The sequence below is a fragment of the Sander lucioperca genome, chromosome 12 (assembly GCF_008315115.2).
Source record: "Sander lucioperca isolate FBNREF2018 chromosome 12, SLUC_FBN_1.2, whole genome shotgun sequence".
Lineage (NCBI taxonomy): Eukaryota > Metazoa > Chordata > Actinopteri > Perciformes > Percidae > Sander > Sander lucioperca.
The window spans coordinates 39072182-39084681 of NC_050184.1; the positions used below are offsets into that span (position 1 = coordinate 39072182).

Consider the following 12500-nt stretch of genomic DNA (forward strand, 5'->3'; position numbering starts at 1 on the left):
TGGAAACCGATATGATGTAGTCGCCGTCGGCGTTACCGTAGAAACAGAAAATATTTAGGTATATCTTTGGTTAAAAAAGAAATGAAAAATAGAAAGAATCCATTTTAAAGTGACTGATGGGAACAACAATCTTTGACATTAGTTCAGTATTCAGCGAGAAACAAGCTTCAATGTAAGTTAATAGTAATTTGGCCAGCTTGTATTTACCTTCACTAAAGTGCTTGTTTTGTCGCTGACAGACTCAGATTATTATTCTAAGTGTCTGACAACATTATGGAAAGGATCCCTACAGAGATAGACCTTTCTGTTAAGGAGTAAGATCCTTTTTTTAAACATAAAAACCGGGAAATTGCGTTCGCTAAACCCACCAGACTCCATGTAAATAATCACTAATTTAAGCATCGTAAAACACACTTAATTCAAATTCGACAGAAACAAAATAAAACTATGAAAAGCCGTTTTGAGTCGTCTTTCCACTTTTCCAACCATGGCAACTCTAGTTTTGGTTGACATAAACACATAGCTTACTGAGTCTGGTGGGTTCAGCACTAGCGACTTCAGAGCTGTTTCTGGTTAAACAGAAAGTTCTTAAATAGGTCTATCTCTGTAGGGATCCTTTCCATAATGTTGTCAGACACTTAGAATAATAATCTGAGTCTGTCAGTGGCAACAACAGAACTTTTAGTGGAAGCTGACTGATGCTGAACATTAGTCCTGTAGGATACATTACAGCTCGGTTCACAGCTGACAGTTACAGCGTTCACGCTCAATACCAGAACAATTTCACAGATCGTTGTTCCTATCAGTCACTTCATCACAAAATCATAGGAACATAGGATCCAGGTAGAAAAAAGGAAGTTACCCTTTAAAAGAAAAAACCCAGCAAACACCAAACTTCCTCCTCCTTCCTCTCCTCTCCTCTTCCTCCTCTCTCTCCTCTCCTCTCCTCTCCTCTCCTCTCCTCTCCTCTCTCCTCTCCTCTCCTCTCCTCTCCTCTCCTCTCTCCTCTCCTCTCCTCTCCTCTCCTCTCCCTCCTCTTCATCCTCTCCTCTTCCTCCTCTTCCTCCTGTCCTCTCCTCTTCCTCCTGTCCTCTCCCTCCTCTCCTCTTCCTCCTCTCCCTCCTCTCCTCTTCCTCCTCTCCTCTCCCTCCTCTTCCTCCTCTCCCTCCTCTCCTCTCCCTCCTCTCCTCTCCCTCCTCTTCCTCCTCTCCCTCCTCTCCTCTCCCTCCTCTCCTCTTCCTCCTCTCCTCTCCCTCCTCTTCTCATCTCCTCTCCCTCCTCTCCTCCTCCCTACTCTTCTCCTCCTCTCCTCTCCTCTCTCCTCTCCTCTCCTCTCCCTCCTCTCCTCTCCCTCCTCTCCTCTCCCTCCTCTCCCTCCTCTCCTCTTCCTCCTCTCCCTCCTCTCCTCTTCCTCCTCTCCTCTCCCTCCTCTTCCTCATCTCCTCTCCCTCCTCTCCCTCCTCTCCCTACTCTTCCTCCTCCTCTCCTCTCCTCTTCCTCCTCTCCTCTCCTCTCCCTCCTCTTCCTCCTCTCCCTCCTCTCCTCTCCCTCCTCTCCTCTCCCTCCTCTCCCTCCTCTCCTCTTCCTCCTCTCCTCTCTCTCCTCTTCCTCCTCTCCCTCCTCTCCTCTTCCTCCTCTCCTCTCCCTCCTCTTCCTCCTCTTCTCCTCTTCCTCCTCCTCTCCCTCCTCTCCTCTTCCTCCTCTCCTCTCCCTCCTCTTCCTCCTCTCCCTCCTCCTCTCCTCTCCTCTTCCTCCTCCTCTCCTCTCCTTTCTCTCCTCTTCCTCCTCTCCTCTTCCTCCTCCTCCTCTCCCTCCTCTTCGTCCTCTTCCTCTTTTTCCATGACTGAGACATTGAACGCAGTGACATCACTGCTGATGACATCACTGTGACATCTCATCTTTTATTATTATTATTGTTTTTATTTCTTCCACTAACTCAAATGTTGGTTTCCGTGTTGACCGACGACACAGCTACAGTTGTACTAACTGAGCAAAGCGGCAACTCCGGACGAGAACGTTTTTTTGGGATCAAACGTCGAAAAAGAACAAAACGAGGATTCAGAAACAGAACGGAAAGACTGTGAACTGGAAATCTCTTGATGTCTCGTGGGCCAATAGGAACAGGACTACACGGTGATGTCACTGAACTTGTTGCAGCTGATTTGTGGAGGAATAATGGTTTCTAGTTTAAAGTCTACCCGAGTTAACCTTCAAACATCACCGTCCAATCGCCTACTTCCTGCAGAAAACCTTCCTGTGTTTCCAGCTGGTTTGTCTTTATTTTTACTTTTGACTTATTTGCTGTCAGATTTTCTCCCTCACTTACCCAAATCCAGTTTTAAATTGGGAAATGTAACTTATAAAATTTAAAATATAGCTATAAAAAACCCAGGACATAACATTTATGATTTCAAACTTTGCACACCGCTCGCTTTTCTTTGTTTGATTTTGTTTAACACAGACGTGATTCGAATCCTCCTGCTGTAAATTAAAAGATTTTTTTTTTTAAAAACTTGAATATTGAGACGTTGAAATTCAGATGTGTTGAAATTGCCTCTCAGATACTCTTACACTGTTAAAGGTCCCATGACATGCTACTTTTTGGATGCTTTTATATAGGTCTTAGTGGTCCCCTAATACTGTATCTGAAGTCTCTTTTATATAGACCTTAGTGGTCCCCTAATACTGTATCTGAAGTCTCTTTTATATAGACCTTAGTGGTCCCCTAATACTGTATCTGAAGTCTCTTTTATATAGACCTTAGTGGTCCCCTAATACTGTATCTGTAGTCTCTTTTATATAGACCTTAGTGGTCCCCTAATACTGTATCTGTAGTCTCTTTCCTGAAATTCATCCTTGGTGCAGAATTACAGCCACTAGAGCCAGTGTGATGTGGTCTTGACCAACTGCCACTTTGCTCGTTTAAAAGCCATGATGTCTCTCTCTCTCTCATGGGTGGGCCAAATTCTCTGGGCGGGCAAAGCAGAGAAAGGGGAGGTAACCTCTCCCCTTATGACGTCATAAAGGGAAGATTCCAGATCGGCCCATCTGAGCTTTCATTTTCTCAAAGGCAGAGCAGGATACCCAGGGCTCGGTTTACACCTATCACCATTTCTAGCCACTGGGGGACCATAGGCAGGCTTTAAAAAACCTCATAAAGTGACATTTTCATGCCATGGGACCTTTAAAGCATCAGGAAAAGTGGTATATGTTGTGTGTTATGTGTGCTGCTGTTCCTGTTTTATCAGCGAGAAAGAAACAAGCCCAGACTCTTAGATTGTGATTGACACTTAAATCTGACATCGATTATATGTTTAGATCGCATTTCTGCTGTCAAACCCCGTTTTAAAGTCCCGTTGTTGATCTAAGGAAGACGTGACATATGAGTTTTATTACAATAGTTATATTCTAACGGTGTAAAAGTGTTTGCGGGTGATTTCTTGCGTCCTGTGTGAGTGCGGCCGAGCGGTCTGCTGTCTGTAGATTTTGGTTTTAACCCCATATGTATTTTCTCTGCGGTGCTATTTGCTGTCTAACAACTATCTAGGAAAAACCCTCCTGGCTGTGTTTGAATGTATTTGTAAATGTTTAGGTGTGTTTTCTAAAGGCGCACACACATGCACACACACACACACACACACACTCTCTCTCACACACACATACTCACACACTTACACACTCCCTCTCTCTCACACACACACACACTCACACACTTACACACTCCCTCTCTCTCGCTCACTCACACACATACACACACACACTGAAGGACAAACTGCGAGCACTTTGATTGGAGGACGGAGGGACGAATGGACCAATGGTGAGATGTGAGCATGCCGTGTGCAGCCAGTTAAACTGATCTAACACACCTGTACAGTTACCACTGATCTGGAAACAGTGATTGGTTTAAGTTTGTGAATAAAGTGTTAAATGCCAAAATGTACCCCTCCTCTGCTGCAAAGTGTGTTTGTGGGGGTTTTCCCTTCCAAATTTTAGATTTGTTAAATAGAAGGGAGGTGAAGTCCCTACAGCAACCTCCTGCTGAGGTAAGATTTTAGATTTTATTTAACTTTAAAACATGTTTGGTCAAAAAAAACGCAAGCCAAGTTTTCCAGTTTGATATTATTAGGCTCTCCAGGTGCCACCATTATGGCTGATGGTATCCTCCTAATAACTAAATAATTTATTGTTGACTGTTGTCAGCCACAGCCTAGTCAATATCCACAACGTTCCACTCCCGGGATTGCTTAGATTGTGTGTTAACTATTGAGGAAGTGGTTAAAGGTACTCCATGTGACCTCTGATGCACAGAAAGTTAAGCTTAAGTCATACAAATAGTTTAGGCTTTTATGGCATAGAAGGGCATTGTTTGGAGGTTGCGAGAACAGACGAGGAAGTTGCACCACACTGAGACCCCGACCTTTGTGTGTGTGTTTGTGAAAGATAACAGTTTCTGTCTAAAAAACAAGAAGACATCCCCCTGTGAGGAGAGAATAAAGACACAGGGAAAACTCAGATCAGGGTTCATTTTCAGACGAGATCTTGGTGGACCAGCTCTGACTTCATAGTCAGGGAGCCAAAGTCTCAAAAGCTCAATAAAATGGTATACTTTTTGTGTTTTTTTCTGTTAACTTTGACCCTAAGAACCAATAATTGGATTGTCTGCTCTGCCGGAAATATCGCGAAAAAGAATTGTGGCCATTTTAGTGTATGCATCCTTTATTTTTTATCAGAAAAATGTGAAAAAATATTTTTTTCCTCAAATCCTCAGTGGGTTGGGTAAGCTGTCAATAAATGCATTCGAGATGCACAGAAAACGTGCTGACAACATCCACTGAAAAAATAACTCTAACATTTCTACATGATTTTGGCTCAATTTAATGCAACAAAAATTTGGTGTTTTCTCACTTTTTTCCAATATTTTCATCTTTACTTCATTGGCAATCAACTATTCCCCCAAGTTATGGCATCAGTCAATATGCCATTCTTTTCACCAAACAGTATACTCATTCCACAGAAAAAATTATAAAAATCCAACCAAAATCAATGGATCTGTGATGATTTCACTACTAGTTGGCGATCAACAGGCTCACAACCTCAACAGAATTTTAGGCTACTCTCAAAAAGTAGGGAAAGACATCTCTTACGCCGCCTTCCCACTGGCAGTTGAAATCAGCTCCGATACGGCTTCGAAACGACCGGAAGTCATTCATTTCCTCTGGAGATTCTCAGACCGCATGCGAATGGGTCCGAACTGGGTCTAAACGAGTGCGGTGTGAAAAAAATCGCGTGAGTTGGTCAACTCTTGCGACGGGCTACAGACGGTTCCTATCCGACAATTCCAGCAGAAGTTAGCATTGCTATGGTACTGATAAACAAACCTGTTAATGCTAATTGGTTAGCTAGCAACAGACATCGAACTATTGACATTATACCGCTATATCACGTTTAACCGACCTGACGTGTCAACGTCCTGGGCAACTGTTCTCCACGCAGCAGCCTTTCTGTTTATATCTGTATAAGAGAGGTCATAGAGAATCGGACATTCAGACACTTATCAGTCCTTCTAGTCTCTCCGCCATTTTTGTGAGTCGCTTCCGAAGCTTTTCAACAGTGTAGTACGACGTCTGCTGGGGGCATATTACGGAGCTGATTTCAAGTGCCAGTGGGAAGGCGGCGTTATGCTGGACTCAGTAAACTTTGCTTAACTGAACTCTTCGTTTCAGATTGATCCTTGTGTTCTGGTAAACTTAAGTCTGGTGTAAGAAGGCGGCGGAATTAATTAATAGGAGTCAGATTTGACAGGCCTTAGGGCCTTATTTAGAATAAATTACTTACACCAGACAGCTAGCTAGACTATCTGTCCTTTTGAACGTACACATGTTCCACCAAAACAAGTTCCTTCCTGAGACTATTTAGCAGATTTTTGCATTTATACTGCAGGTAATAATTTTATTTTTTCAATTTTGCCTGAACTTAATATGTAAAAACTTTCTTTGGTATTCTGAATAGCTAATATACATTAAACAATATTATTTTAATGCAGAAATCCTAAACAGATTCAGTATTATGGTCTATAGAGCGGTAGTTACGATAAGACACATGAGAGAAACATCCAACTGTAATTTATTAATACATTTATTTATGTGTGTAGATTTTATCTCAACTATAAGACCACATTTCCCATCAACCCCGCTACTTCCTGTTTAGCGTTTGTTTTCTTCCTGTCAACCAGCCGGCATGGAGTTAGTTTTGACGATGAGCGGAGTAGTTGAAGAGCCTCGCTAGCTTCAATGAGTTTTTGTTGATAAAGACTATAATGACTTCACCAGAACTGCTGATGGACTTGTCGCAATTTTCATTGCGCTAACGTTATGGAAATTACATTTACGATAGGATTAACACCCTAGATGTCCCCAACTCATGGGCTTTTAACCCCCTGTTTATAAAAAGTACTACCCGAGGGGAGCTTTACAACGAAATGATTTTTGTTAGTACTCACGGTTTAAGGCCACTCCTCCCAGGATCACCTAAGGTTTCACTCTGCTGGAAATGCACTCCCCGATGAGGTAATAGGAGGTCTGCCTGTCAAGATCGGCCCCCGCCGGGCTGCAACTCACCACGGGCGGTTAAAGAGGAGTCTGAACTGCCCCCAGTGGGGATGTCCCTCTCCCGTATGGCAGGGGTGGAGAAAAAAGAGAAAAAGTCTTCCAAAAAGGCACAAAAGATTGACGAGGGTTTTGGTTCCCTAGCTCAACACGAGCTCAGGTATTTTTATTTTAGTTGAAGCAGAAAGTTAAAAAAGCAAATAAGCTAAACTGAAAGAAAATGAAAAAATGCACTAAATCCCTAACAGAGTGAGTTCAATAAAAGCTGAGATGCTGATGTCCTTGCGTCCGAAGCACAAAATGCCCCAAAAAGAGTTCTTCCTCTCAGCGAGTTACCCCTATATATTACATATACTGACTGGTTCGCTCCCCCTGGCACAGCAAGGTTTGTTTCACCACTTCATATGACCTTATAGGGTAACACCATTTAATGCAGATACAAGTTAGAAGACACTTGCAGGAAATTACACATGTGACCATGTTTCGTATCTATGCATTACACAATCCAACAGCCTTGTACATTACACAAGCTAGCGATAATACTTTTAAATCATATATGACTGCCTGACTCCCCTCTCCAAGCAAAAGCAGGACAACATTAATTACGAGTGCATATGTTTCACATCAAGTCCCCATTGCTCTCTCTCATACATGAACTCAGTGCTCCACACACAAACTCCTCCTCTACATCAGCTGTAGTCTAACAATCTGGCAGGCAGTCACAAAGCAATCCACATCATTATTTTTCTAAGCAAGTGAATATAGTAATGCTTCAAAGCAAGTGAATATTGTAATGTTTCTAAGCAAGTGAATATAGTAATATTAGTAACACAGTTTTCAGCATGATTACATTCCTAAGCAGAAATATAGTTTTAGCTGTTTTTGGGTTTTCAACTGAACCTCCGTTCAACACTAAATATCTGTCCCAACCCGGCCCGGCCAGTCGGGTACCGTTGCATCCTGACGGGCTGGGCCAGGTATTCATCCTCTAGTCCGGAGCTTAGCACCGCCCAAGATGATTGTGATTGGTTTAAAGAAATGCCAATAAACCAGAGCACGTTTTTTTCCCATCCAGGAATGCTGGGTGGACTAGACAGACCTTCCTCCACAGAGCTGTGGAGGAGGAAGGTCTGGCAATGCAAGACTAGAATCATGGTGACCAAGGCCTCGCCCAGAGTATTTATTAGGTTAAAGTTACATTGCTACGCTTTGAGCCAAAAGCGAATATTTAGCATTTTAGTTTGGAAGATGTTACAGTCACAATAATAAGACACGTGAATATTTTTAGGGAAATGTTTAACATCTCTAATAAGGTGACAGCACAAAACTCATACATATAATTATTTTACAATATTACTTTTAAATATGGAAAGACATTTTGTCTGATGAACACACATTTAAAGATTACACACTAAAGCTCATTTTGAAAGTGTTTTTCCACTGGAGGTCCCTCCAGTCAAATATTATTTTATCTAATCTAAAAAAAAGTCAGAAAACAGTAAAACATGTCAGTTATATTCCCCACAGCCGATTAATCAGATAAATTAAAATGTTTTGTTTTATTCTATAAACTTATGACTATATATGACAAAGAAAGTCATCAAATCTTTATAATAGAGAAGCTGGAAGCAGTAATATTTAGTATTTCTTCATGCAAAGTGACTAAAAGGATAAATTGATTATCAAAATAGTTGGTAAAATTGATGGTTAATCAGCTGATTGCTGCAGCTCTATTCTGGCCCGTTACATGAGGACTTTAAAGTCCAATTCAGACGAAAGATTCGCGACGAGACAAAACCGTTTTGGAACATGGCATGGAAGTTTCAGCGGTCTGAACCATCCCGTGGAGTCTCCAGAGGCTGGTTTTACAACATAAGAGACGTCTCCGTTTCAACAGCCAATAGAGAAGTCAGCTGGTGGAGTCTCCAGAGGCTGGTTTTAGAACGTAAGCGACGTCTCCCGCTTCAACAGCCAATAGAGAAGTCAGCTGGTGGAGTCTCCAGAGGCTGGTTTTAGACCGTAAGAGACGTCTCCTGCTTCAACAGCCAATAGAGAAGTCATCTTGTAAAGTCAGCTACAATAAAATGATCCATAATCCAATTTATTTCTGTTACAAACTGTTAACGGAGGCTGAATGTGCGCCCGCGAGCACGTACAGTGGAGCGAGCTAGAGAGTGACAAAGCCTTGAATCAGAAATAAAACGTATTTTCACCGATTCATCACTAGAAATGTAACTGTAGCAAGCATCTCACTGTCACTAATGTTATCCACGTTCATATTTAGACGCAACAACTTATAAATCCAGCTACAAAAAGCCTGGAAGTCGGAAGTTAGGACAGAAGTACAAAGAGCAGTTGTTATGGAGATGATACACCGTCTCGTCTCATTGGTGAGTACTGGCAGCTTTCAGAACTAGGATTGGGCATCGAGAATCGATCCCTATTTGGAATCGTTCCAAAAATTACGATTCCATCAATCGTTTGGGGGATTTGGTTTTCAAATCCGATCATTGGTTCCAAATTTAACATGCACAAGTTTTGGTTTCCTTAGCGACCAGGCGCTTGTTGTGTTGCAGCCTTGGAGCACAGTAAGCGGCGCTCTAGTGTGGCTTTATTTTACGTTGAAAAAGCTGTAAAACTGCAAACAACCATTGAATCAAAAGTCCAGGGTGCTCAGGAAGTTCAGTCAGATGTTTGAAGGTGCTCTTTGGGGTCAGGGATTCAATTAAGTGTAGAAAAAAAAGGAAAATCCAAGGCACTCTTCTTCAAAATTATTTTAAAAGCCTTTATTTTACTGGCTATTTCATAATAGAAAATGTAAAAGACATAGGGAGAAGCAACCCACGTGTAGCGGCACAGACAAAACTTGCCTCTTATTTGTGAAATAAGCATGTGACCTGCTTCAACTCCACCTATCACAGAATCAGATTTCAGAAACGATAAGAACCGGAATTGAAAGGAAGAATCGGAATTGGAATCAGAATTGTTCAAATCCAAACGATTCCCAATCCTATTCAGAACCCTGCAGACCTGTACGTGTTGCAAGTAGCTGCAAGTTTACACTGGTCTCGTTGTGAATCTTTGGTCTGAACTGGGCTTGAGGAAAGAAACAGATGCAGCAACTCAACATTACAGCTCATCCCTCTTCCTCCTCCTCTTGTTTGTCTTCTTGTCTTCCTTGTGGAAGACTTTTCCATCGGCCTGCTTCCTCCAGCTCAGTTTGATGTTGTCGTCCAGCCCCTGGTCCCTCAGCTTCTGTTTCAGCTGAGACACAAAACTTATTTTGTTTTAATTTGCTTTTAAGAGTGTCGTGGAAAATATTTTTGGTGTTTGGTGATGAAGCATAAATATAAATAAATATTAATAAATATAAATACATATACATAAATATAAATACATATTAATATAAATATAAATAAATATTAAAAAAAAAAAATATATATATATATATATATATATATATATATATATATATATATTAAAAATAAATATAAATATAATTTTAAGATTGTCTGACACGCTGGAGTTATCTAAGTTATTTTCTTTATTCTTTTGCAATTGAAGGAGACAGCCTAACAGAGTGCAAGAAGTCTGAGAGAATGTGTCAGCGAGACAAAGAAACCTCAGGGTTATTATAGGGTGAGCATACAAAGGGAGGGACTGTACTTCTGTACTTCTTGTCGACTCAGTAATTAATTTCTGCTGATTCTGCTTATTTTACTGCTGAGTCTATACTGTTTCAGAAAAGACTGCCTCAAGCCATTGAAGTTGGCCCTCTGCCAGGTGCTACCAAGTGTGGAGGCTACACCAGAGGGAGGGAGCCATGTAGCTTCAGTACTACGGATGATAGAGTACTATAATGGATCCCTATAACTGATATATTATAATAGCATATAGAAAACAGAGTAAATATCGTATAGTATAAAAGTAAATACATATAAAGTCATGAGAATATAAAAAACATGCAGTAATGGATAATATATGAAAGAAAAATCACACATCAGTATGACATAAAAGTTTCCACTACAAGAGTCATTTGGTTGTTCTGTTTTAGTATAAAAGTATAAAACATGAGTTACCTGCTTCAACATGGCCTCCATCACAGCAGGGTCATTCAGATCCAGACTGTTCTTGTTCTCAAACTTCATTTTCATCACTTTGATCACTTTCTTTGAAACAGGAACTAATTTGTAAAAAGCAAGACAAACTTTATGAGTTATAACATGTCTGTGTGGATAATAATCAGCATCCTGTTCATTCCTCATCATCAGTTTAAACAATAGATTCAACACTAACTTATCATCTGCAGCTGATCACCACTGGATGCTAACTTTACTAACTATTTGTCATGATGTCATAATGCACGACTCCGGTAAGAAGAATTCCAAAAAGTTTTATTAGGAGCACAAACAAAACGGGCACCGGCAACAGTTGCCAAATCGACAGGGAAGGGGTCCAAAAACAGGCACTGGTAAAAAAAATCCAAAAGGAACCAGAAACCAGGAACATAGAAACATGGGAATAGAGGGAAAAAACGCTTACTGTACGTAGGCTACACACTGCCGCCGACTTGAGCTGCAAAGAAGCTCTGGCCGCCCGGTCAAGGATGCTGGTCAAAAAGTACGGGGAAGCTGTTTGAGGCTTTGGCCGCTCTGACGTAGCAGCATTCTATGTTCATCATGGAAAAAGCACAAGCCGCTGAACCGCAGCAGCATGCAGGCAGAGCGAGCAGCCGCCAGCTGTTGATCCGTGCAGGACTTCACCGTGAGCGGACTGTTTAGAGACCATGTGAACGGCAGGTAACGTTAACTGGTTCCTATACGCAAATATCATAAATGATAGGGAACCCAGCAACGGCCATGATGAGCTTTTCCTCCTTTTTCTCAGAACTAATGTTTTGGTAGGAACCAAAGTTTACATCGTATGTTTCTCTGGAATCAGCCAGCGTGAAGGACGTCTATATTCTGATTGCTATCCGCTTTTTGCCGCTGAACCGCGTCATAGCTCATTACCATAAAGTTGGCCTACTTTCAACTTTCTGATTGACGCTCTGGTCGCTCTGGTCGCTCAAAACGCCCAAAACGTGACGCCGACAGATTTGCATTTCCTTGCAGCTGAGAGAAGCAGCTTCCATTGAAAATGAATGACTTCCTGTATCTTTAGAAGCTCAAGTCGGCGGCGGTGTGGACGTACAGTGAAAGGCTGAACACTAAAGAAACAGACAATCTAGCACTGGGGAAAGGGGGGAGACAGAACTTAAATACACAAGACAGGAGAGACAATGAGACACAGGTGCAACACATTAGGGCGGGGACAGGTAATCATACTGGTGGGAAAATATACAACAGGAAGTAAAACAAGACAACACTATAGGGAGAACAGAGAGACTACAAAATAAAACAGGAAATGGAAAACCAACAGGAAACATGAAACCAACTAAATACAGAAACTTGACACTGGACGAGACGTGACACTATTCCATGGAAATGATCCACATCATGATGTTCACATTTATTCTCCACAACGTGATGTTTTCTCTTGTTTTTGTGTTATTCTCATGTGATGCTAAAGTAAACCTGAATCTTAATGTAAAAGCTGTTTGAATCCCGGGTTAGCACTCACCTGGACCGTAGCAAATGAACGCTCTCTCCATGTCACAGGGCCAGTCCTCCCAGGCTCCTGATTGGCTGAAGTCTGCAGCCACACAAGTCTCGTTCCCGTTCTTGTTATCAGGTTGCTCGTTCTTCCAGAAGCTGAATGAGGAGGTACTTCCATCTGACCACTTCCAGGAGTCTCTGAAGAGGCCGATCCAGACCCAGTTTACTCCAGCAGGTATCATTGCCTGTACCTTCTGGTTCTCTGTCATGTTTCTCACACTGGCCACGTCTGTGTGGC

The 12500-nt window shown here is 41.8% G+C and overlaps 1 protein-coding gene and 1 long non-coding RNA gene across 2 annotated transcripts in view; one reads left to right on the top strand and one right to left on the bottom strand.

Moving 5' to 3' along the window:
* Window positions 1-1762: 1762 nt before the first annotated feature.
* Window positions 1763-3628, top strand: LOC116045477. Its single transcript, XR_004103930.2, has 2 exons — window positions 1763-2581; window positions 3191-3628. It is a non-coding gene; the product is annotated as an uncharacterized LOC116045477 (long non-coding RNA).
* An 8582-nt stretch (window positions 3629-12210) lies between these two features.
* Window positions 12211-12500, bottom strand: part of LOC118496444 (L-selectin-like) — a 1054-nt gene continuing 764 nt past the window's right edge. The window contains exon 2 of the mRNA XM_036008210.1: window positions 12211-12500. This exon is cut by the window's right edge and continues 72 nt beyond it. Coding sequence (XP_035864103.1) covers window positions 12217-12500 — 284 coding nt within the window. The 3' untranslated portion in view covers window positions 12211-12216.